Here is a 25138-nt window from a genome sequence, read left to right as displayed (position 1 = left end):
GACTGCCATTGGAGTTAATATTTTACTGGAGATGACTTCATCTGTGTGGTGTTCTTATTGTTAACTCATAAAACAAAACCCCAGTATAATCTCTCCTCAAATCTCTAGACCTTGTTCTACTTAATATGACCTTTTTCCTCCTCTGGTGTTGCTTCATTGAGTGTGAATCTTTGATTTTCTCTATCCCTTCTGTCCTTTCTCTGCAATGTGACCTTTGCATCCCTTTCTCAAAGCACAGGTATCCATTTTAGTACCTGTCCTGAGATTGATGGCTTTTGGGCATAATTCCTGAAAGAAGCTCCTTAGATTTCCCATAGAAGTTGCTATAGTAGTTAGCACTGTGATGTGTACACCTGTAACCCCAGCAATTTAGAGGCTGAGGCAGGGCGATCACAAGTTCAAGACCAGCCTCAGTAATTTAGTGAACCCCTCAGCAACTGTCTCAAAATAAAAAATAATAAAGGACTGGGGATATAACTCAGTGGTGAAGTGCTCCTGGGTTCAATCCCCAGTCTGCCGCCCCCGCCCCACCCCCCAAAAAAGAAAGAAATGGATGAAGTACTTCTGTTCTGTACCTGAAGGAGTCATGAGTCTTTTTCATATAATTTTACTCTTTCTGGTGCCTTCCTTTATCCTGTCTCCACACATGTAATTAATTTCTCCTGGGATCTCCATCCTTATCAGTTACCTTCCTGTTTACATAATCAAGTTTTTTTTTTTTCTTGTGTTGGAATGCTAATTTTGAGTATTTTCAGGTTTCTTATTTGTTGCCCTCTGTGTCCCTCCCCCGCCCCCCAGAGCTGAGGACCAAACCTAGGACCTTGCATGTGCTAGGCAAGTGCTCTGCCACTGAGCTAAATCCCCAACCCCTGCCCTCTGTTTGTGTGTGTGTGTGTGTGTGTGTGTGTGTGTGTGTGTGTGTGAGTGATGCTGGGCTTCCCACATGCTAGGCAAGCATTACCATTGAGCTACATCCCCATTATCCCTTGTTCTTTTTTTATTTTTTAAGTTAGTTTATTTATTTATTTATTTTTGTTTTTTATTTTGGTACTGGAGACTGAACCCTGGGGCACTTTACCACTGAGTTACATCCCCAGACCTTTTTATTTTCTCTTTTGAAACAAGGTTTTACTAAGTTGCTTAGGGCCTCACTAAATTGCTGAAGCTGCCTTGAACCTGCAATCTTGCCCCAGCCTCCTGAGTTGCTGGGATTAAAGGCGTGTAACACCATGCCCCGTTTCCTGGTTCTTTTTTTAAAAATTGTTTTCAGCTGAACATGGTGACACATGCCTATAATTCCAGTGACTTGGGAGGCTGAGACAGGAAGATCAAAAATTTGAGGTCAGCCTGGGCAAATTAGTGAGACCCTGCCCCAAAATAAAAAATAAAAGGTTTGGGATGTAGTTCAGTGATGAAAGCCCTTGGTTTTATCTCCAGTACCCATCCCCTAAAAACATTTTATCATTAAATGTTTAGTTGTTAGAGATGAGAGATGAGAGAGAGAGAGAGAATTTTAATATTTATTTTTTAGTTCTCGGCGGACACAACATCTTCGTTTGTATGTGGTGCTGAAGATCGAATCCGGGCCGCACGCATGCCAGGGGAGCGCGCTACCGCTTGAGCCACATCCCCAGCCCCTGGATTATAGGTTTTGAATATAAGTTGCTTTCCAGTAATGTATAAGAGTTATTTAAGTCATATCCCCTCCCATACTTGAATTAGATTTTTAGAACGTTCCCATTTAAGCAGGTATAAAACAATTTTTGTGATTTTGATTAGCATTTTGCTCATGACCAGTGACACTGAGCAACTACTCAACTATAAAGAAAGGTTTGTTTTTGTTTTTGTTTTTTAAAGAGAGAGAGAGAGAGAGAGAGAATTTTATTATTTATTTTTTAGTTCTCGGCAGACACAACAGCTTTGTTTGTATGTGGTGCTGAGAATCGAACCCGGGCCGCACGCATGCCAGGCGAGCGCGCTACCGTATGAGCCACATCCCCAGCCCCTAAAAAAAGGTTTTTTAATTGTTTTCATCATTTTTCTCTTGGGATGTTTGTTTTCTTCTTAGCAATATATAGTATTCTTTATATATTCTGGTTTATATAATACACTGTTAGTATATTGGCTGTTACTATAAATATCTTCTATCTTGTTTTTGTCTTTTCACTTTTTTTTTGTGTGTGTGTGTGTGGTGCTGGGGATTGAACCCAGGGCCTTGTGCATGTGAGGCAAGCACTCTTCCAACTGAGCTCTATCCCAGCCCTTTGTCTTTTCACTGTAATGAGCAAAAATTCCTAGTTTTAATGTAATCTTATTTTTCCATTATAAGTCTTTTATGTCCGAAAAAATTCTTTTCAACTTTTAAGGTTCTTCTATATTATTGATATTTTATTCTTCTTTATTATGTGGTGACCCAGGGCCTCACACATGCTAGGATAGGTAAGGTTAATTGCCTTTCATATAGGTGTTTACAACATCTAGAATATTTTTATTTTTTTATTTTTATTTTTTAGTTCTCGGCGGACACAACATCTTTGTTTTTATGTGGTGCTGAGGATCGAACCTGGGCCGCACGCATGCCAGGCGAGCGCGCTACCGCTTGAGCCACATCCCCAGCCCAACATCTAGAATATTTTTAATTTTATTTTTATTATTTGTGTTACTGAGGATTGAACACAGGGTACTCTTACCAATGAGTTGTATCCCCATACTTTTAAATTTTATTTTGACATAGGGTTTCCCTGAGGTGCTCAGGCTGGCCTGGAACTTGCAATTTTCCTGTCTTAGCCTCCCAAGTAGCTGGGATTATGGGCGTATACCTCTGCATATGGCCCTGTTACTTTTTATTTATTTACTTTTAAATTTAATTTTGGTAGGTTTTTTTTTTCCTATTTTCTTTCTTTCTTTTTTTTCTTGTTTCAGTACTGGGGATCAAACCTAGGACTTGCACATACTGTGCAAATGCTGTATTATTACAGTTTCTATGATACCTACCTTTTAAAAGCTTGCTTACTTTTCACATATTGGTCTTTTCTAACATCTAGAATTGATTTCAAGCCTTATTTATTTATTTTTTTATACCAGGGATTGAACCCAGGGCACCTTACCACTGAAAAAAAATGTCTGAAAAAATGTCCCCTTTTTATTTTGAGGCAGACTGTCACTAAATTGCCCAGGCTGACTTTGGCTTTGAAATCCTCCTGCCTCAGCCTCTCAAGGAGCTGAGATTACAACTCTGTGTCACCCAGGCTGCCTATTTTATGATTTTTTTTTTTCCTTTGACTGTAATGTCATCTCTTCTGGAACTTTGAGGCCTGGGGTGAAGATAGGTTTCTAGATTTGCTTTTATTTGTGAGAGAGGCATTTGAGATGGGCTGTGTCCTCAGAGCTTTGGAATAAAGGATGAGTTTTCAATAGAAAGAATACAAACACTTATCCTGTGGTGGGAAGAAGTATAGTATTTATCAAGAAGGCAGAGGAAACTAGGCTAGGAAAGGAACTTTGTGAAATTCCCTAATTGCCATGTCAAAGAGTTTAGAATCTTTTGTAATGATTAAGGACAGGGGATTGACTTTAAGATTTTTGTGATACTAACATGCAAGATGGAAGAGGATGAGGTTCAATATAAATGGGACCATTAAGGATGCCAGAAATAATCCAAGTGAATTAATTTATTAGGTCAACAGATATTTATTGAGGTATACACCAGGGACCATGCATATTGCTTAGAATAAAGTTTGACCTGCTCCTGTTCTCCCAGAGTAGATCAAGCACACATGCAGTTTCTATGGTTTGATGAGTGTGATAAAGGAAGTACCGGATTCTCAGAGGAGCACTTCAAAGAGTTTCTTAAATGAGACTCTGTAGGTCAAGGTTAGCATTGTGGAGGAATTGACTTTTTGGTTGCAACCTAAAGGTTGAATAGAAGGTGTGAAGACAACAGTGTTCTATTTTAGGTCAGCATGTGCAGAGGCCTAAAGGTGCAAGATATTCCCCTTGGGGAATTGCAAATGAATCAGTGCTTGGCAGATTGGTACAGCACAAGATAAATTCAGTCCCTCAAACATGTTTTGTTTAACCCACAATTTTTTTTTTTCCTGCCTGTGGTACTTGGATTAAAACCAGGGACACTTTACTACCAAGCCACATCCCTAAATCCTTTTTTAAAAATCTTAATTTTACATGGCAGAGGCTGGTATCAAACTTGGGATTCTCCTGCCTCAACCTCCTCATCACTGGAATTATGCACAACTCCCACAAAATATTTTTAATAACTTTTGTTAGTGGGCAACCTTTATAAAAAATAAAGTTTGACTTGAAAAAAATCTGGTGGTTGTTGGGGTGATAATGCATACCTTTAATCTCAGCTGAGGCAGGAAGATAGCAAGTTTGAGGCAACCTTAGCAACTTAGTAAGACCCTAACTCAAGATTAAAAATAAAAAGGGCTAGGGATGTAGCTCAATGGTAAAGTGCTCTTGGGTTTAATCCCTAGTACTTAAAAATAAAAGAATCTGGCAATTGGGTCCAATACCAGGTGGGAGATTGCTGCCAGAATCCAAGCCAAGCCCAAAAGGTGATGGCCTGAGGATGGAAGTGGACAGACTTGACATATATTGGTGTAGTTTAAGCGAAGTCTAATGTAGTGGTTGAGGAAAGAGAGGAATTAAAGGTGATACTCTGGCTTCTGTCTTGAGCAACCGGGTGAGTGGTGGTAAGAACAGGACATCTGGGAAAGAGCGATAGAAGAAATAGGGGTGGTGGATGCAGTCAAGATTATACAAGTATTGGGGTTGGGAGAGTGGCTCAGTAATAGAGTACATGTTTAGCAAGTGCAGGGCCCTCCTCCCAAAATAAGAACTATTAAAAGATTATGGAAGTATAGTGAGAGGGACTGGCATTGGTTTGCGATAGTAAAGCAAAGAAGGGCAGAGTTTAAAATGATAAGTTTTCAGCCTGAGTGTATGTTGGATTTATTAACAGAAATAGTAAAAGTTCTGGAAAGTTGAATTTGAGTGCTTCTACATCGTCAGTCACAAATTGTTGAGTTCAGTTAAATTTAAAGGCCTGTGTGGAGCTCACTGAGAATCTATTGGAATTTTGAATCCAGAGCACAGAATATAGACTAAGATGGAGTTAGAGTTAGGGTCGCATTTGTCAAGGAGAATAAAGGAGTTAGTGTATGACAAACAACTTGATATTTAGAGCCAATTCTTACTACTTTCCCTGTGGATGTTTTTAATAATCTTTAAGTGATGGGAGGAAGAAAAGAGAGTGTTGGGAAGGAGGAATCAGAATGTCAGGATGACCAGGAAATTATCATGTCAAAGAAGTTTTGGGTGGATGTGATCAGAATTTTTTTTTATTTTTAGTTTTCGGTAGACACCACATCTTTATTTTATTTTTATATGGTGCTGAGGATTGAACCCAGAGCCCTGCGCATGCCAGGCGAGCTCACTACTGCTTGAGCCACATCCCTAGCCCATGATCAGAATTTTTGGTGTGATGATTTATAAAGGATTGCTCATCCATTTCAATTGTCCTTAGTCATCCCTTTTTCTTAAGTTTTTGGAACCACTTGGACCATAATTATATATTATATCTAATAGTAAGAAGTACTGGGAGGACTGGGGATATAGCTCAGTTGGTAGAGTGCCTGCCTTGCATGCTCACTGCCCTGGGTTCAATCCTCAAATCCCCAGCACCACCAAAAAAAAAAAAAGAAAGAAAGAAAGAAAAGAAAAGAAGTACTGGGGCTGGGGATATAGCTCAGTTGGTAGAGTGCTCGTCTCATATTCACAAGGCCCTGGGTTCAATCCCCAGCACCAAAAAACGAAACAAAACAAAAAAAAAAAAAAAGAAGTACGAATTTATAAAGCACTTTATAGTTTACAAAGAGATTTAATGATCTCATCTGATTCTCATAACTTCCCTGTGAGGTAGTTGTTGTCCCTACTTAGTAAGTGAGAAATTGTGGCTTCTGAGATAGTAACTTGCCTAAGAAACAGAACTTGAGCTGCAGTCCTGGTCTTTGATAATCTTGTTTGCCTAATTAGATTGTAGGTTTCTTGAGGTCTGAGTCTAATCAGTTATTTCTTTTTGTCCAGCACCTAGCTCAGTGCTGGGCAAAAATATAGGTGTTCAACTAGAGTGAAGCCTGGAAATGGTCAAAAAAAGAAAAAATAAATAAAAATCTGAGAAAGTAAATAACAGTTTTGTTTGGGGATAAATAAAGAATAACTTCCCCTCTCTCCCTTCTGCCCTCTAGCGCCCTCACAAAGCCAATGCTGAGGAGATGACCAAGTACCACAGTGATGACTACATCAAATTCTTGCGCTCCATTCGTCCAGATAACATGTCTGAGTATAGCAAGCAGATGCAGAGATGTAAGTCCATTCTGTTCCTTCCCACTCTCGGGCCCCCAGTCAGATCTCACTTTCCATTAGAGAGGCCTGCCCTACCTTCTTTGCACCTCCCATTCCCCTGACATCTGACTTCCCTTACCCCTCAAGGGTGCCCAAGTACTTCTTTTTTCTCAGGTCTGGTTTTCCTCATTTCCTAATTATAAATAATAGATGTTGGATTTTTTTCCAATTAGGTTTATAACACTCTGTCCCAAGAGTACTATAATTGTAATGGGAAAAGCACAGAGCTGGGAAGTGGACAATAGACATGGGTCCAGATCTAACTCTTTAACTGTCCGAACAAGTCACTTCCCCTCAGATTTTTCTTTTGTGAAATGAACTGAACCATGTGATCTCTGATTTGCATCGGCCTGTAAATGCTCTGACTTTGTGAGTATTAATTCAGAATTTAGGGACCACTTGGGATAGACTCTAGATGACGTGATCTTGGAGATGAGGTGATTCTACCCTATGCTCTGGGACTTGAAACTCCAGAACAGGTCCCATCTCAGAAACAGGTTTGGACCTGTTTGGGAGTTTCAAGTCCTGTTTGGAGGAATTGTGGGGATTACTTTAACTGTGGGGGGAGAATTGTTGAGTTTGGGACTAAACTGTCACATTTGACGTCTCCCTTGTGTTATTTATTTATTTGCTTTTTAAAAATTATTTATTTATTTTTATTTAGTTTTTGTTGTTGTTTTGCAGTACCAGGGATTGAACCCAGGGCTTTGCACATGCTAAGCAAGTGCTCTACCACTGAGCTAAATACCCAAACTCTCCCTTGAGATATTTTAGAAATTATCTTTTTAGCACCTAAGGCCTCACACAATATACTATAGCAGTATTGTCCAGAAATTTTGATTAATTTATGACAGTTTGTATTGTGATATCAGGAAATCTGTGGTACTTGTTTATTAATACTGGTCACAAGGTAGCCTGATTGAAAGGAAGAATGTTACTTATTAGTTGTAATAACTGCACAGTGGTAACAATGACAGAACTACAGTGACCTTTCTTGAAGTATTAAATTTCTTTGCTAACCACAACCCCAGAAGCTTTTGCCTCCTATAATTGTAATGGGAAAAGCCCTGAGCTGGGAAGTGGACAATAGATATAGGGCCCAGGTCTGGCTCTTAACTGACCAGACAAGTCACTTCCACTCATATTTTTGAGGTGTTTTGCTTTCATGGTGAGAAAATTCCTTTGCTGGACTCTTTAGGGCAAGGGTCAGCAGAATAGATTCTCATTGGAGAAGCAGATTGGTAATTGAAGCAAGAAAATGAACTTTTCATGCTTATTTTGAATGCTTGTTCTTCTACTTAGCTATATGTTTTTAAGTAAGTCTCCTAGTCTCCCTAAAAGTGTTATTTTCCTCTTTAAGAAGAATACAATAGCCAGGTGCAATGGTGCATGCCAGTAATCCCAGTGAGTCAGGAAGCTGAGGCAGGAGGATTACAAGTTCGAGGCCATCCTGGGTAATGTACCAAGACCTGTTTCAAAATAAAAAATAAAAAAGGGCTGGGGGTATAGCTCAGTGATAGAGCACTCCTTGGTTCAACCCCTAGAACTACTCCCTCCCCCTCACAAAAATTAAGTCTGGACTGGGTGCAATGGCATGTGCTTGTAATTCCAGCAACTTGTAAGGCGGAGGCAGGCGGATGATGAGGCCAGCCTGGGCAGCATAAACCCCATCTCAAAAAAATTAAAAAAGTTAGGTCTGGGATTTTTCTTTCATTGGAAATAGAGGTGCAAAGGATAAGTGCTGGGAAGGTCTGAGGACTTCAGGATACCTTACTGACTTGATTTATAGCATTTATAGAGGATCAAAATAGGCAGACTTGCTGTCACTCAGTGCAGTGCTTTATAATCAAGACAGTAATAGGAATATAAGAGCTATGTTTAAAAATATTCATTAATACCTAATCTATTTAATATTAATATTTGTTTATTTCTAATTTCCTCCCCCATCTCTCACAGTATTGACTCCTTTGGTAAGACCAAATAAGACTGGTTTCTTTACTCTTGGCTGGAATGTTATAAACTATAGTGACTTTGAGATTTTGAAAGCCTTGATCACAAATTCTGACCTAATATTTAATTAATAAAAATGAAAACACGAGTCAATGCACGTTTTGGAGCAGATAATTAGAACATGGGGCTCATAGTGAAAACATGATAGAAGAAACTTGTGGAGATAAAATATTGTATGACATTCTTATTCATTCTATGGACATAAACTGAGACCCAGGGAGTTGAAATGATTTGTCTAAGAGTTACATAGCAAAGTGTTAGTAGACAAGAGAATGGAACATCGCACATTCTGGAGTACCGTCAGCCCTCCATATCCCTGAGTTCTGCATTGGTGGATTTGACCAACTGTAGATTTAAAAAAAAAAAAAAAATTGAATTAAACATGCACAAACTTTGTTCTTGTCATTTCCTAAACAATATATTATAAAATTGACATTGTATTAAGTATTATAAATAATCTAAAGATTATTTAAAGTATTTGGGAGGAGCTGGGTGTGGTGGCTCATGCCTGTAATCCCAGGAGCTCTGGAGGCTGAAACAGGAGGGTTGCAGGTTCAAAGTTAGCCTCAGCAATGGTGAGGTGTAAGCAGCTCAGTGAGACCCTGTGTCTAAATAAAATACAAAATAGGGCTGGGGATGTGGCTCAGGGGTTGAGAGCCCTTGAGTTTAATCCCCAGCATGTCCCCCCCAAAATTAAATAAAATAAAGTATATGGGAGGAGCTGGATACAGTGCATACCTGTAGCCCCATCTACTTGAAAGGCAAGGCAAACGGTTGCTTGAGTCCAGGAGTTCGAGTTCAGCTTTGGCAATTTTAGCAAGACACTGTTTCAAAAAAAAAAAAAGTATATGGGAGGACCTGCATAGATTATTTGTGATGCCTTTTTATATGATTATATGATGCCTTTTTATATGAGACTTGACTATCCAACATTTTGGTATTTGAGGAGGATCCTAAAACCAATCCCCCTAGGGATGGAAGGATGACTGATTGTACTTCTAAATGTTATGCATATAAAATATTTTGGACATAAAACACATAACAATTCATGAATAGAGCAGGATTCAGACTAGAATATAGCTGTTAAATGCTATATTGTTATTCCCCCTGCTCAAAATAAAGTTGTAGTTTCTTGTTACCTATACCTTTCTATTATACCCAAATAGCAGCTAGGGCACTTGGTCACATACATGTTGGTAGAAAAAAATAATAATGAACATCCAGGTACTCAGTGGTCAGCTTAAGAAAATATGATTGATGGATTGAAGTCTCCTGGGTCCCTCTCATTCACATACCCTTTCTCTTCCACTGGCCCCATTCCATGACTACCATCATCAAGGTACAAACTCTATTTGGAAGTCAATGTTTAATCCTATGCATCTCTTAAAAAGCATATGCCTTCATTAACTATCTTTCTTTGGTATAAAGCTAACTTAAGAATGAGAAAAGTGTTTATAGTGGATAGAGGGAAATCCTACAGAAATAGCTCAAGTGACAGTCTGCTCTCCCACTTCCCTCCTTTCCACCTTTAACCCAGTGAGCTAAGAATAAATGGGCTGGCTGTTTGAGCCATGTTTTAGATTCGAGCCCTGAAGGGAAATTTTTTTTTTTTCATATGTAAAACATCCATGCTGTTCTATGAGGACTTCACATCCCAAATGAGAATATAAACAAAACTTTGGAAACCCAAGTAGGCAGAACCCACTGCAAAGGGGAAAAACAGGTGCCAGTGGATAAATAACCTGCTCACATGGACCAAAGTTCTTATTGACATAGCCTTTCAGTATTTACCCAGGAAGCCAGGAAGAGCTACCCACTGCTGGCTTTCTTATGTAGCTGCTGTTTCTCAGAGCACCCGAACTTGGGCACCCTCCAAGTTAGGGCAGTGCCAGCGTTGGTAACTCTTGTGGTTATTGGAAATGCTGAGCTTTGGCTGTGTCTTGAGATGTTACCATAATCCAAGCTGGCCCCTCCTAACCTCCTCATCCCAGGACCCCTCCTTGCTCTACTTTGGGAACCAATGTTGATCACAGCAGGTGCAGTAAAATGGCTGGGTCAAGAGAATAAGAATCTAGCCCACTCCTCCTTTAACTTCCTGTATATCATTGATGTCTCAGCAGTTTCCTTTCATGTGAGAGACTTGGAGCCCCAGGGTTTCTCTCTAGCTCTAGGAGTCTACAACCTCCAGGTGTGCTTTCCTTCCTGTCTTTTTCACTTCATTTGCATCAGTGTTTGCATGTGTTTCCACATTATGTACAAGGTTGTACTTTTACCTCTGTAGGCCTGAAATAATTTTACTCACTTGTGGGTGTAGTGAAAAAAGAGCACTGGACTGTGGGAGACAAGACACCTGATGCTGATTCTGGTTCTGCCACTACCTGATGTTATAACCTTGGGCAAGTCGCTCAACTTCTCTTTGTTTGTTCCTCTGCACAGTGGGGTTGATATCTGTCTTGTCTGGCTCATAGGGTTGTTGTGAGAATCAAATGAGATTGTATATGTGAAAGCACTTGGGAAAAGGCCAAGGTATGTCTTCATAGACTTTTAGTACAGACAAACCAAAGCTTGAGGCTTGAACACTGCCTCTACCATTTGTTAGCAGTTCATCTCTCTGAGCTTATTTCTCCATTTAGAAGATAGGACCAAATCCTACCCCAGAAGATTGTGTGAGGATAAATGTATCAGGCATTTAAAGCATTTAACAGTGTCTGGCACATTGTAGGCCCTTAGTGAATGATAGGTAGGCACGTTTGTGTTCTTCACTTCCTTGTTGGTCGTCAGCTGGAGTGAAGTACAGGAACAAACTCAAGACTGGAAGAAGATAAATTTTTCTTCTTCAAGGAATGAACTAGTGTTTTCCAAGTTGCTAGATGCTTTTCCATGTAAGGTTTCTCATGCTGAGCATGTGACATAGTCCCAGCTCTTTGGTAGGCTGAGACTGAATGATTACTTGAGCCCAGCTTTTGGAGGCCAGCCTGGGCAACATAGTGAGACACCACTCCACCATCTCAAAATAAAATTTAAAAAAGCAAAGAAAAAGATTTCTGTTAATTATCTCAACAGTTGTGTGAGGTGGTTATCATTATTGTTTATTATAGGAAATGGGCTAAAGTGCAAAGAATTGAAACAACTTAGTAAGTGATAGAACCTGCACTAGAACACAGACCTTTTGATTCTAAATTCTGTGGGTATTATTTTTCCCATCAGTTTATAAATATCTAAACAAAACCTGAAGGAAATTATGGAAACTAACCTTTTGCTTATTTCTTTCAAGTCAATGTTGGTGAGGACTGTCCAGTATTCGATGGCCTATTTGAATTCTGTCAGTTGTCTACTGGTGGCTCTGTCGGTAAGGAATATACATCCCCTCCCCAAGGGTTGTGCTGGGCTCTTCTAGGCCATAATCCCAGTAGGGCTGGGCATGGTGGTGTATGTCTATAAGCCCAGCAACTCAGGAGGCTGAGGCAGGAGGATCAAAGCCAGCTTTAGCAATTTAGTGAGGCCCTAAGACACTTAGTGAGACCCTATCTCAAAATATTGAAAAGGCTGGGGATGTGGCTCTATGGTTAAGCGCCCTGGGTTCAATCCCCAGTACCAAAAACATCCTGGTAGGGCTGATCTGTAGCCATGGAGAATGGTCCTGTGGGTTTTTGTTTTAGCTCTAAATTTTCCTTTTGGTTTGATCCTAACCTACATTTATTTTCCAACATGATACTAAAAGGTGTTCTTCCCTGTCCTATCCTACCAAAAGATCTTACATACAGAAATTCCGGGCTGGGATTGTGGCTCAATAGTAGAGCGCTTGCCTAGCACGTGTGAGGCACTGGGTTCGATCCTCAGCACCACATAAAAATATATAAATAAAATAAATGTCTATCAACAAATAAAAGAATTTAAAAAAAAAAAGAAAAGAAAGAAAAGAAAAGAAATTCCCTGCAGACCTCAAGGGGTTGTTCAAACACTATATGTGAAAGCACTTGTGAATTGCAAAGTGCTATAAAAATGGAAGTGTCATCATCGGTGTCTTATGGAAGAATATGGTAATTACCTTCAGAGGTCATAAATATTCCCCATGTGTCTCCCACTTCTACTTGGGTTACCTGTAGGATTACTCTAAATCCTTTCTTAGCAAACAATCATGTGTTGCTTAATGATGGGCACACATTCTGAGAAGTGTGTTGTTAAGGCAGTTTTGTTGTATGAACATTATAGAGTGTGTTTAGACAAACCTAAATGATATAGCCTACTACATACCTAAGCTATATAGGATGCGTACGGTATAGCCTATTGTTCCTAGGTCATGATGTACAAAACAGTGTGAGATTAGATCAAGTACCAGAGGAAATGACGTAATCAAGAAATGCAGTAAACATGAGGCTGCTGCTAACACAGCATACCATTTTACAGCGAACTTTTTTTTTTATTATAAGTAGAAGTACTTTCTAAAATAACTAGAATGTAAATACATAAACCAGTAACATTATCACTTATTATCAAGTATTACGTATTGTACATGATTGTATGTACTATACTTTTATATGCCTGGCAGTGCTAAGGGTTTGTTTATACCAGTATCACCACAGACATGTGAGTAATGAACTGTACTACAATGTTAGGAAGGCTACAGCTTGCTGGGCATGACAGTGTATGTCTGTAATCTCAGCTACTCAGGAGGCTAAGACAGAAGGTTTACAAGTTTGAGGCCAGCCACAGCAACTTAGTGAGACCCTGTGTCAAAATTAAAAAGGGCTGGGGGTGTAGCTCAGTAATAGAGTGCTTGCCTAGTATCTGTGAGCCCCTAGGGTTGATTCCCACTATTGGGGGCAGGGGGAACACAGGTCTATAACTTCACTTGGGTAGTAGTGTTTCAGCTCATTCCTAATCTTTTGGAACCACTGTTGTCTGTGTGGTCTGTTGTTGAGCCAAATGTTATATAGTACATGACTTTATTTTTCTGTGATCATTTTCTATGATCCTTCCCTTAACATAACCTCAGAAAACAAAGATATTCACAGAAAAAAAAATGACCCATATTCACACTGTCTATGGATAACCACTTTTCATTTTGGTGTTTATTGTCCATACTTTTTTCCTGTGTGAATATATCTGAACATACATTATACATCAATATTTTTACAAAAATGTGCTGTATACTATTGTATGTCTGTAGTTTTTACTTAGTAAATCTTTAAAATTTGTTTCTGTAGTATTCTACAGTGGCTGCATGATTATGTACTACTTTATTTGATATATTCTGTCATTTCTTGTTAGATTATTTGGATTGTTCTATGCTTTTATTTTGCTCAAAAGTCAACACTGCCACAGATATTCATGGGTGTGTGTTTCTCACTTCATTTTGGATCTATTTCTACTTTGGACTAGCACTATTTTTACTATTTTTTCCAAAATTTTTACTATGAATTACAGTAAGAAGTACCTTTACACATGCAGTCCAGGATAGTTATGAGTGTGTGTGCTTTTACACACGCATTCATTCACTCTAATGCCAAAGTTTTCACAGAAGAGCAGTTACTGTTACCCTTACTGTTATGTTTTTATTCTACTCTATCTCTAAGAATATTTAGAGCTGGGTGCAATGGCACATGCCTTTAATCCCAGAGATTATAGGATCACAGGTTTCAGGCTGCCCTCAACAATTTAGCAAAGTCCTAAGGAACTTGAGACCCTGTCTCAGAAAATAAAAGGGATTGGGGATGTGGCTCAGTGATAAAGCACCTCTGGGTTCAATCCCAGTACCAAAAATATATATACACACACACTAGTCATGACCCTCTAAATCAGTTCTAAGGCCTACTAATGATTTACCATCCTTGTTTTGGAAGATAGTTTTTAAAGTGTAGCCAGTGTCACTGGAAATGGTGGTGTAATCCTATAATACCAGTGACTCAGGAGCTGAGGCAGGAGGATCAAAAGTTTGGGGTTGGACTTGGCAACTTAGTTAAATTCTCTCTGTCTTTTTTTTTTTTTTTTTTTGTACCAGGCATTGAACTCAGAGGCTCTTAACCACTGAGCCATATCCCCAACCCCTTTTTTTATTTAGAGACAGGGTCTTGCTGAGTTGCTTAGGGTCTTACTAAATTGCTGAGGTCAATTTTGAACTCATGATTCTCCTCCCTCAACCTCCCAAGCTGCTGGGATTATAGGCGTGCACCATGGCACCTGGCTCTGTCTCAAATTAAAAAAATATATATAAATAAAATAAAATCTGGAGGGGGTGTGGTTCAGGGGTAAAGTACCTCTGGGTTCAATTCCTGTACCAAAGGAAAAAAAAAAGAGTAGCCAGTGTCCTGTTCATTCCCTGTTGAAATTATGGTAGGAGAGAGGGAGCTACCTTCTGAGTTGTACAATACAGCTGTTGAATAGGCAAGTCCTCTCTCTCACTGGGTTCTTTGGGCTTCTTGGGGGAAAGGGAGTGCAGCTTAGTAACAAGCTTATGTTCTCTCTTCTTACACCCAGCAAGTGCCGTGAAACTTAATAAGCAGCAGACAGACATCGCTGTGAATTGGGCTGGGGGCCTGCACCATGCAAAGAAGTCCGAGGCATCAGGCTTCTGTTACGTCAATGATATCGTCTTGGCCATCCTGGAACTGCTAAAGTATGCCTGCCTGGCCTTGTCTCTTGGAGGAGCACCTTAGGCCAGGTTCCCACTTCCCTCTCCCCTTGGGCTTGCCTCCCTAGTTTGCTTTTCCTATGGTGTGCTGGCTAGGATGTGTTCAGTGTCTCTGGCCATCCTCTCCTTGACGGGGTCTTGATTTGATCTGAGCCCACGGCAAGATCAGGGGCAGGCACTGCTCAGATCCTGCCTCCAGAGTTTCCCTGTGTGGCTGGAGTTGACCCTGGCTGTAGAGTAGGAAGATCGGACTTGGTCGGATTGGTCAGGCCTCTGGAGACACCCGGCCGCTCTTCCACCTTCCTTCAGCCAGTTTCCACGTCTCTGGTGCTTAGAGATACCTGAGGGAGGCAGCCAGGCCGGTAAGCTGGGACCTGGCGCCCTTGGCGCGTCCCATCCCCAAAGAGCCCCCAGACCCCTGACCCACTTCTGATCCTAGGTATCACCAGAGGGTGCTGTATATTGACATTGATATTCACCATGGCGATGGCGTGGAAGAGGCCTTCTATACCACAGACCGGGTCATGACTGTGTCCTTTCATAAATATGGAGAGTACTTCCCAGGAACTGGGGACCTACGGGTGAGAACTCCCTTTAGGGGCCAACCAGCTCACCCTCAGCTACCAGCTCTAACTCTCCTTTTCTGTGCCACTAAAAACCATACCCCCCTCTTCTGCCGTTTAGAACATTGCACTCCAGTCTGGGCTGCCTGCCACAGTCACTTTTCCTCCCTTTCTGAAGGAAGGGAATGATGAGACAAGGGGTCAGAGGAGGATCGGGGTCTCCTGGCTCACTGTACTTTCCTCGTGGTCACTGGGTTGTATCACACTATTCCATTGTGCCATAGGCTTGAGTTTGAGGCTAGGAATTAGGACTTTTATGGATCATCTCAATGGTTCTTAACATTTTAACATCACCTTCCTCCTTTGATCATCTGGCTAAAAGCGAATGACTCGACCCAGAAAAGTATGTGCAACTTTGCATCTGATGTGGAATAGTTAATAGACATGTCTCTGCTGAAGCTCCTCCATAGAACTGTTCTATTTGCTTCTGTTGGTGCACCTACAGTGAGATCAGCCACTTTCTGTGCTAGTAGTCCTTGGGTAAAAAAGTGGCTCTAATTCAGTTTGCTCTGGAAAGCATTAGGATAAGTGAGCATTTACTATTCTGAAATTAATTGAAAGAACTTTTCTCCACTCTTTGCCCTTGCATACTTTCCTAGAGATCTAGGAGAGAACAAGGGTAGAGGAGTGTGCAGTAAAACTGGAAAAGAAAGGGTTATTTGGGGTGGGTGTTATTTCTATGATCCAATGCTGGCCAGTCTAACCCAATCTGAAGGCAGAACTCTTTGCTGTGGAGTAGGATATTCAATCTCTGGCCCCATAATCAGCTCCCAGTCTTGGTGCAGGCTCAGTGGTATGTCCAGAGATGAGAGCTGGGCTTACCAGTGAAGGAAAGGACACTACCCAAGGTACTCTGCTCTGTCTTGGCCACCTAATGGCCCAGCTTGACTCTCCTAGAACTGTCACCTTTTTCCTTAGCCTTTCAGCCCCATCCTGAACTCCTTCCTAGCTTCATCTTTCAGTTTTCCTTTAATGTCCCTCTTGATTAGGATATTGGGGCTGGCAAAGGCAAGTATTATGCTGTTAACTACCCACTCCGAGATGGGATTGATGACGAGTCCTATGAGGCCATTTTCAAGCCGGTAAGTGACTTAATCCTCCCCTTTGGGTACAGGTGGGATTGGTCTAGGGGAAGGGTAGCAAAGCACCCCACCATATCTCAGGCTTCCTTTCCCACAGCTAATTGGGAAGTGAGAGTTGTTTCAACCCATGGTAGTGTGATCAGTTAGGGCAACAGAAATCATCCAAATATTTGTTGATGCCTTCTGTGGGTCAGGCCCTCTGCTGGATACAAGAACTTAAGAATATCTAAGGCATGATCTTTGCCCTCACAGTCTTGGTTAGGGCGGCAGGCACTCACCCAGTAGCATGTGGTCAGTACTGTTTTATATCTCCATTTCTGTGGAATCAGCTCCTGGGAAATTATTGGTTTTTTGGTGGTGCTGTGCTTCCTGGATTTTTTGTTTCTTGTAGCTTTACATTGATGTCTGCATATTTGAAGAAGAGACCTAACTAGTAGTAAGGGTGACAGAAGTTTCTGAGTTATGGTTTCAGTCCTGTGTAACATTAGACTCTAGTGAGAACAATATAGAAAAATGTAAAGTGCCTCCTTGCCATATGAGGCTCAAAGTCTGTAGCACCAAATGAGGAAAGCGGGTGTAGTTAATGGTTGGGAAGCTTCCTAAAGGAAGTGGCACTAGAGCTTGAGCAATGACATAAAGATTAGGGAGGTGACAGCGAGGCCATTAGAGGTTTAGTTATTAGAGCTAGAAGTGTCTTAGAGATCCTTTCAAATAGAAAACTCCCACTTCTCTACCCCACAGCATGAAGGACAGTAGAAAGATATGAGTGAGTGATAAGAAACAAAGTGCTTTACCCACACTTTCTACCCCTGAACCTCATATAGCTTTTCTTGAGGTTGATGGTGACCAGGATGTGTTCTTTTAGGTCATGTCCAAAGTAATGGAGATGTTCCAGCCTAGTGCGGTGGTCTTACAATGTGGCTCAGATTCCCTGTCTGGGGATCGGTTAGGTTGCTTCAATCTGACCATCAAAGGTGAGAGCAGGTAGTACAAGCATGGGTGGGCAGGGTCCTGCTGAGCGCTCCGGTAACCCAGAACCCCTTTTTCCTCCAAAGGGCATGCCAAGTGTGTTGAATTTGTCAAGAGCTTCAACCTGCCTATGCTGATGCTGGGAGGAGGTGGTTACACCATTCGTAATGTGGCCCGGTGCTGGACATACGAAACAGCTGTGGCTCTGGACACAGAGATCCCCAATGGTACTAGTTCCAGGGCCAGGTTGTACCGGGCAGGAGCTGGTGCTCATGTGCACTCAGGTTCACAAGCTTATACCCATTGGTCACAGGACCTCTCCTCTGACACTTCTTGTGACCAGACCATAGCCATGGGTTTTTTTCTCACTAGTCCTTTTTGATGGTCACCCTCCTGCTTTGGGTGTGGGCAGAAATTATCAGTAATTATTTACAGCTTTGGAATACCCTACTCAATAGGGTAACTGGGTTTATGAGCCAAAGGAATGCTCATAATGAGTGTCCTAAACCACTGGTTTGGGCCTTCCTCTCCTAGTGACACATATGCCACAGCATGTATACTGGAGAATGATGTTACAGAGATTAAAATCCCGGAGGCACCCAAGTTTCACCCTACCTCAGAGGCATCTTCTCTCTTTTATAGATGGGTGAACAGACCCAGAGAAACCGAGATGATTTTCTCAGGGTCCTGTGGCAGCTAGGTCTCTGACTGTCTTCTCCCTGCCCCAACCAGAGCTTCCATACAATGACTACTTCGAGTACTTTGGACCAGATTTCAAGCTTCACATCAGTCCTTCCAACATGACTAACCAGAACACGAATGAGTACCTGGAGAAGATAAAGTGAGTATATCCCCGGCTGCCTTTTGGTTGAGGATTCCAGGCTCTGGTTTGTCTGTAACCAAAGCCCAGCCACCCTTTCTCCCATTGGTCATAGACAGCGGCTCTTTGAGAACCTGAGAATGCTGCCCCATGCACCTGGGGTCCAAATGCAGGCCATTCCTGAGGATGCCATCCCAGAGGAGAGTGGTGATGAGGACGAAGAAGACCCTGACAAGCGAATCTCGAGTAAGACCCAGACCCAGGGCCCTGTACCTTTCCATTCAGTAGGAAGCTGACTTCCCTCCACTCACTTGGGGAGACACCAGTTTCAAGTTTAAGTGCCTTTAGGTACAGGTTAGGAAGTCCCCTCTTTTCCTTCTCTTGGTCCCTTTCCCTAGTCTCTTGGAGGACACACAGGAGAGTACTGGACATAGATCCTGAGATAAACCGCCCCTGGCTCTCTCACCCATTCTTTCCATCCACTGTCTCCCAAGTCTGTTCCTCTGACAAACGAATTGCCTGTGAAGAAGAATTCTCTGACTCGGATGAGGAAGGAGAGGGTGGCCGCAAAAACTCTTCCAACTTCAAAAAAGCCAAGAGAGTTAAAACAGAGGATGAAAAAGAGAAAGACCCAGAGGAGAAGAAAGGTGGGTTTGGGTTGGGCCAGTCTTGGGTCTTAAGCCCTGGAGGAGGATCAGTCTATGTAGGGCACTAGGAGGAGGGAGATGACTCAGGCCCTGCCAGCTCCTAGGGGCCACTCAGCTCCTTGGCCTTTTAGTGGCTCCCAGAAGTGGCAGAACCCTGAAACAATGAAATACTCCGTCATCTCTACTGCCTGACTGAGCCAGGCTTTCACATACCATCGGAGCCCTTTTCTCAGCACTTCACCCCAGTTTCCCAGGGGGCTGCCTCCACCCACTGGGTTCTGACTCTAGCAGGCTGGGAAACCGGTCCAACTTGTTTGTTTTCAACAGGGCTCACTGGGAGGACCTGGGATGGGCTTTTCTATGTCCAATGAGCTGTACTATTGGGAAAGGGGTTTTAGGTAAGTGAAGACCCCTTGGGTCTTTCCAGAGGGGCTACCCTTGACCATCTCTGCACTCTTATATTCTAGAAGTCACAGAAGAGGAGAAAACCAAGGAGGAGAAGCCAGAAGCCAAAGGGTGAGGAAGAAACTGTCAGCCATCTCCCTGGCATTGGAGCATCAGCTCCTTTGTCCCACCACTCTGAGGGAAGGCACAGGGACAGCTGATCTCACTTACAAAGGCCTCTTTCAGGGGCCAGTCTATCTCTGCAGTTCTAGGCAGAGCTAGGAAGTCCCAGCCCCCAGCAGTCACCTGGGCAGCCAGGGTCCTGTGGAAGTGCATTGTATCCACACTTTTGTCTCAGGGTGGTTTATCTCATGCCAGTCTCTGCTTTCTCCACAGGGTCAAAGAGGAGGTCAAGTTGGCCTGAGCAGACTTCTCCAGCTTTGGCTTCTGGCCAAGTTCCCCACCTTTTTCCTCCAATCCCTCAGATTTTTATATTTTCTATTTCTCTGTGTATTTATATAAAATATATTAAATATAAATGTCCCCAGGGACTAGATAGGAACCAGGGCCCTGATCCCAAGGCAGATGTGTTGAGGAAACTTCCAGCAGTTGCCTTGTTTCCCATCCCTCTTTAAGTCTATTGAACCATCTACAGTGCAGATCTGGGTGGAAAGGATGTAACCATAAGAAAAATCCTAAAATGACAAGGGTCTGTTTAGTGGCTTTGGAAAGGTGCCCTTACCAAGTGTACTAGAAGGGATGGGTGGGTCTTCAGGGACCCCCTGTACTTTTCAGACTCCTAACATCAGCCATTGGTTGTTTTCTTACCTTCCCACTGGCCTTTAGAGAGCCAAGAAACTCACACTGCCCTGGCTTCCCCCCAGTTCCACAGGTGAAGGTTGGTAGTCTAGCTTCCTTTCTAAGATACTATTTTCATTTTTGTGAAACTTTGTAATAAAATGGTACATTTCTATACCCTCCTGAGCTTTTGTTTCCTGACAGTGTCCCTGGGTTGATTTCAGTTCTTCCTATTCATTGCCTCCTGGATACCTGGTCCACAAAAAAAAAAAAAAAAAAAAAAAAAAAAAAAAAAAAAAAAAAAAAAAAAAAGTGAACTTACCTGCTTTCCTTAGGTTATCAACCAGTTTCCTCACCTTACCCCCAGAAGACCACTCATTAAAGCACCACTAAAGGGATGACATTTATTCCTTTTCCAAATGTTACAGTAAAACCAGGTGGAAGAGAATGGTTTTAGCAATTAGAAAAAAAAAAAAAGTACAAATCTGGGGTTTGGCCATTAAAAGTTATTTACAACAATGGGAGAAAAAAAAAAGACAACAAGAAGTTGTTTCACATTACAGACCTCCCTCCCACCCCAAAGCCTAATACTTGCTTACCAAGTCAAAAAAGAGACACAGTTGATTCACAAGCTGGAGGTTTGAACTTGAGTAAGACATTTATAAAAACCTAGACAGGGGCAGTGTCCTCCCCAGCCCAGGTGCCACTAGGCACAGCACAAAAGACTAAAAACTCAACAGGGGGAAGGCTGGACACTCAGGGTTTGGGAGTACAAGCACCCCACTTCTGGCTCAGGGATTGGGGAGTGGAATAAACAAAACCTACTTGGAAAAGAACTGGGAGAGAAAACCAGCAATTGCCTTCTGCAGGGCTGGGGACAGGGAAGGAGGTAGGGTCAGGGACAGGAGCATTTCACATCACTAACCTAACTTGGGAAATCGTAAGGGACCATCTTCACTGGCCTTAAGAGAAAAACCAGATGGCGGATGGGAGAATCCACAGGAGGGAGAGGAGAAAAGGGAACGTGGCTGGGAGGGGGCAAAAAGCCCCTTCCTTTCTGGGCACAGGAAGGCAGCCAGGGCACCAGGTCCAGGCAGTGACCTCACAAGGACAGCACAGTTTTTGCAGCTTAGAGATCACCCACCTGTCCCCACCCAGCTACTCATTCTGCTCAACGCTGGCTGATGCAGGGCCACTTTCTGACCCCAAGGGAGTGGACGGCTCTGCAGCCTGGGGCCCTGCCTCTTCTTCTGTGTCTCCTCCCTTGGAGGCAGCACTGGCCTCTGCCCCTTTGGCCTGGGGCTCCTGGCTCTCGGGGGTGGCAGCAGCCTTCCCTTCCTGGGCAGTGCCCTCCTCGCTGCAGGCACCGATCTCCCCCTGCTCCTGCTCTTCCTCTGTGGGTGAGGAGGCAGAAGAATCACCCCCACCCTCCTTCCGATTTCTCTTGAAGGACAGGCCACTCAATTTAAAAGGCTTCTTGAAAGAGAATTTCTTCTTCTTCTTAGGGGTCTCCTTGGGAGCGGTCTCCCCCTTGGCCTCAGCGCCCTGGCCAGGGGGTGCTGGCTCGATGGCATCACCAGTGGCCCCCGCTGCCTCATCTGTTCCGTTCACGGGGGGCGACTCCCCTTCACCCTTGGGGGATAAGTCTCCATTGCTTTTCACGTGGCCATTCTCCTGCAGGGCAGAGGAGACAGCAGTGAGGGCCGGGGTTATTCTCCCCCTCCCCCAACCCGCTTCTGGACCTTTCCAGGTAAGGGGGTCCACCACTCGAATCCACTGCGACCCATGTCTGGCTTCAGCCTCACCCCACACCCGGAATCCCGTCAAACATCGCCTTCGTCTCTCGCAGGCGCGCTGGGACAGCCGCGGAGGCCACCACCGGCAGGAGGCGCTGGGCACCGGGGCCCCCACCCCCCTCCCCCGGGGCGCGCTCTCCATTCCGCACGGAACCGCTGCGGGCCGCGGATCCCGGGCCAAGGGGTGAGCCTGCCAGGCAATATTGGGCGGGAAGCCGCCCCGGGGCGCTGCCTCCCTACACCTGGACGGCCTATTTTCCCGGCCTCCTGCTTTGTGTAAATGGCCCCCACCCACCCCAGGCTCTCCCCACCTCTTGGCTCCCCCCTTCAAAAAAGACGGCGGGCCACCGAGGTCGTGTGTGCGGGTGCATGCCCTCCCCTCCAGGCACCCGCCCCGCAGCCCCTGGGCGCCCCCTTGGCGCGGCCCAGCAGCGCCTTTGTTCCCCGCGCGGCACTCGGGGCGGCCGGGGGACAGCGCCGGGGGCCGGGACCGCGAACAAAGAAGGCGGCGGGGCCCGGCCGGCGCCCCCTCCCCGCCCCTCCCCTTGCTTCGCCCGCGGGGGCTGCGGCGCCGAGAACAAAGGGACCGGGCGGGGGAGGGGGCGCCGCGTGTCCCGGGCCGGACAAAGCGCGCGGCCCCGGCCCAGGGCCCTAAAGGGGGCGAGGCGCGAGAGGAGGGGGCTGGGGCCGGCCGTGCAGAGCGCACCCACCTGTCCGTTGGCCTTCGCGGGGGAAGCGCCTGCTGCCTCCTCGGCGGTCACGTCGCCCCGGGGAGCCTTGGAGCTCTGGCTGCCCATAGTGGGGGGGGGTCTGCTGGGGGGCGCCCGGAGCCGCCCCGGGCTCGCGCCGCAGGGGATAGTCCGGCGGGGTCGGCCCGGCGGGCGGAGGGGTGGGGCTGGCGCCTGAGGGGGAGGGGTATGGGGGGAAAGCGAGCTGCACCCCCGCTCCGCGGCCGACCCGCTAGCTGCGCCCGCCGCCGCCGCGCTCCGCGCCAGAATGCCGCCCGCCGCCCGCCGAGCCGCCTATATATATGCGCCCAGAGCTCGGGGCGGGGCCGGACATTTAAATGAGCACCCAATCGAGGGGCGGAGGCGGGGTCGGTCGCGGGCCCCACTTGCGCAGTGGGCGACGCTGGCGGTCCGGTCTCCCCCAGTCCCTCCCGACTACCAGGAGCAGGTAGGGACGGTCGTGGGAAGAAGAGGCAGCGGTCCTTCAGCGAGCTGAACGCAGAGGGCATCCTCGAGGAAAGAGAACCGCTCAGTCTTTTCCTTTTCTCACCGCCTCCCTCTCAGGGTGGACGTCCGCGCCCAGTGGGGTGGCCCCCATCTCCTTGGTCCTGCACTGCAGCCCTTGTCAGTCTCCCCTTGAACTCTTCAAAGGGCTCACATGCCCAGACTCGTCAGGCGGCTGGTCCTGAGTTATGCTCCAGAAAATATGATCATAGCAGCCTTGGGGCCCCGCGCTGGGTCCGGCGCCACGAAGGTCTGGAGACCTGTCAAAGGTCCCATTCGCTTCCCTACCTGCTTGCCGCTACCAGCCTGGTGGCGGGAGGGGAGGTGTGACTTAACGCGAGGTCACTCCAGTCAGACTTGTGAAGCTTGTCCATCAGTCTATCATCCCTCCTCTCAGCCCGTCAGCCAGGACAGAGAAACTCACCTCTCTCTGGCCCTCGACCTGAACCCACTACAAAGTTCCTGTGTGTGTGGTGGGGGTGGGGTGGAGGGATCTGTGATCTTAAGGGCATCTCCCCATGTGAGGCCGATGGGCCTGAGGCGCAGAGACGTTGATGTAACCTGTCTGCCTTGAGTTTGGTGTCCCCCACTTCCTGCTCTGCTCCCCACCTCATACAGGCAACAGAACCCCAGTGAGGGACTCAACAGACCTTCAAACACTCCAATTTGAAGGGGAGGGATGGGATGCCACCAAAGGTCCCTCAGCACCTTTGAAAGTCCTTTGGAGACAGCCCCCAAGGTTGCCCAGCCCAACCTCTGACCCTGCCTGAGAGTGGGGAGCCTGTCGGAAGGAGTAGGGTGGAGACCTTGGTTCTCTTCACTTCTCCTTCCCCAGAGTCTTGGCTAGCCCAGGATGTGTCTGGCTGGCCGCCTACCCTGAGTCCCCAGGAGGAAAGGGATGGGGGCTGGAGGAAGCAAAGTGGTGCTAAGCTCAGCCGGTCTCTCCCTCCCTCTTACTGGTAAGACCTCCTGGGAGGCCTGAGGCTGTGAGGTATGGAGACACCTCAGGGCCTGAGAAATTGGGAATTCCCCACAGATCTGGCTGCAGAGGGGCGGGGAAAGCTGAGTGGCTTCAACATTCACTCCTGTATCCTCATCCCCAACCCAATTCTGAGATTGTAGAATACTCTCAGCTTCTTTAACACTGCCCCTCATTTTATAGACCAGAACACTGAAGTTCAGAATGGGAAACTGACATGCTCAAGGGCACACAGTAGCAAAGGGTGACAAAGGGTCTGGAAAGATCGAGACTGGAGGCTAAAAATCCTTGGAGGAATTTCCTGTTGAAATCCGGATCTCCCTGGTCAGAGTGGAGGCAAGAAGACCTAGTTTAGGGACAAAGCCCCATACCCCCACTGCAGCTCACTGACAGTATAGTGACTCCTCCATCTGCTACCACTCAGGGATGGACATCGTGACCTGCTCTCTGTCTTCACAATAGGGAACCCACAATGCTGCCAGGCGCTGCCCGCACCAGCTGGCAGGGCTTAGATGAAGGATGTGTGAGTCTTGGAGAGGTTGGGTGGGGTCAGAGGTTAAGGTGGGATCCCACGATTCCTGATCTCCAGGTGCTGCCTGATAGAGGTGAGAGGCACATTTTTCAGAGGATTCCAGAAGCAGGGAGGAGCAACAGGGCTAAAAGATCTTGAGCAGCTAGAGAGCCTGGTCCATGGTGGAGGGGGGAATGCATCCCACCAGACATTCAGGAGGCTGGGGAGGAGGT

At 45.1% G+C, this 25138-nt stretch overlaps 2 protein-coding genes across 3 annotated transcripts in view; one reads left to right on the top strand and one right to left on the bottom strand.

Annotated features, from left to right (window-relative positions):
- Hdac1 (histone deacetylase 1) overlaps nt 1–20564 on the top strand; it is a 28365-nt gene extending 7801 nt beyond the window's left edge. Inside the window, exons 3-14 of one of the 2 annotated variants that reach the window (XM_076860842.1) lie at nt 6267–6384; nt 11708–11782; nt 14911–15049; nt 15504–15645; nt 16677–16769; nt 17635–17743; nt 17825–17965; nt 18471–18579; nt 18674–18804; nt 19053–19205; nt 19673–19721; nt 19986–20564. In XM_076860842.1, the coding sequence (XP_076716957.1) occupies nt 6267–6384; nt 11708–11782; nt 14911–15049; nt 15504–15645; nt 16677–16769; nt 17635–17743; nt 17825–17965; nt 18471–18579; nt 18674–18804; nt 19053–19205; nt 19673–19721; nt 19986–20013 (1287 nt within the window). In that variant the 3' untranslated portion in view covers nt 20014–20564. Of the gene's footprint in view, nt 1–6266; nt 6385–11707; nt 11783–14910; nt 15427–15503; nt 15646–16676; nt 16770–17634; nt 17744–17824; nt 17966–18470; nt 18580–18673; nt 18805–19052; nt 19206–19672; nt 19722–19985 lie in introns of those variants that run through there. The other variant, XR_013091838.1, reaches the window with a different exon arrangement.
- Nucleotides 20565–20834: 270 nt separating this feature from the next.
- Nucleotides 20835–23052, bottom strand: Marcksl1 (MARCKS like 1). The gene is made up of 2 exons (XM_076863038.2): nt 22894–23052; nt 20835–22061 (listed from the first exon to the last, which is right to left on the bottom strand). Exons 1-2 carry the CDS (start codon nt 22978–22980, stop codon nt 21546–21548), a joined length of 603 nt encoding a protein of 200 aa, XP_076719153.1. The 5' UTR covers nt 22981–23052; the 3' UTR covers nt 20835–21545.
- Between the last annotated feature and the right edge of the window lie 2086 nt (nt 23053–25138).

This window comes from Callospermophilus lateralis, chromosome 7 (assembly GCF_048772815.1).
Source record: "Callospermophilus lateralis isolate mCalLat2 chromosome 7, mCalLat2.hap1, whole genome shotgun sequence".
NCBI lineage: Eukaryota > Metazoa > Chordata > Mammalia > Rodentia > Sciuridae > Callospermophilus > Callospermophilus lateralis.
Note: the sequence above shows the minus strand (reverse complement) of the source record. Positions and strands in the feature narration are given on the sequence as shown.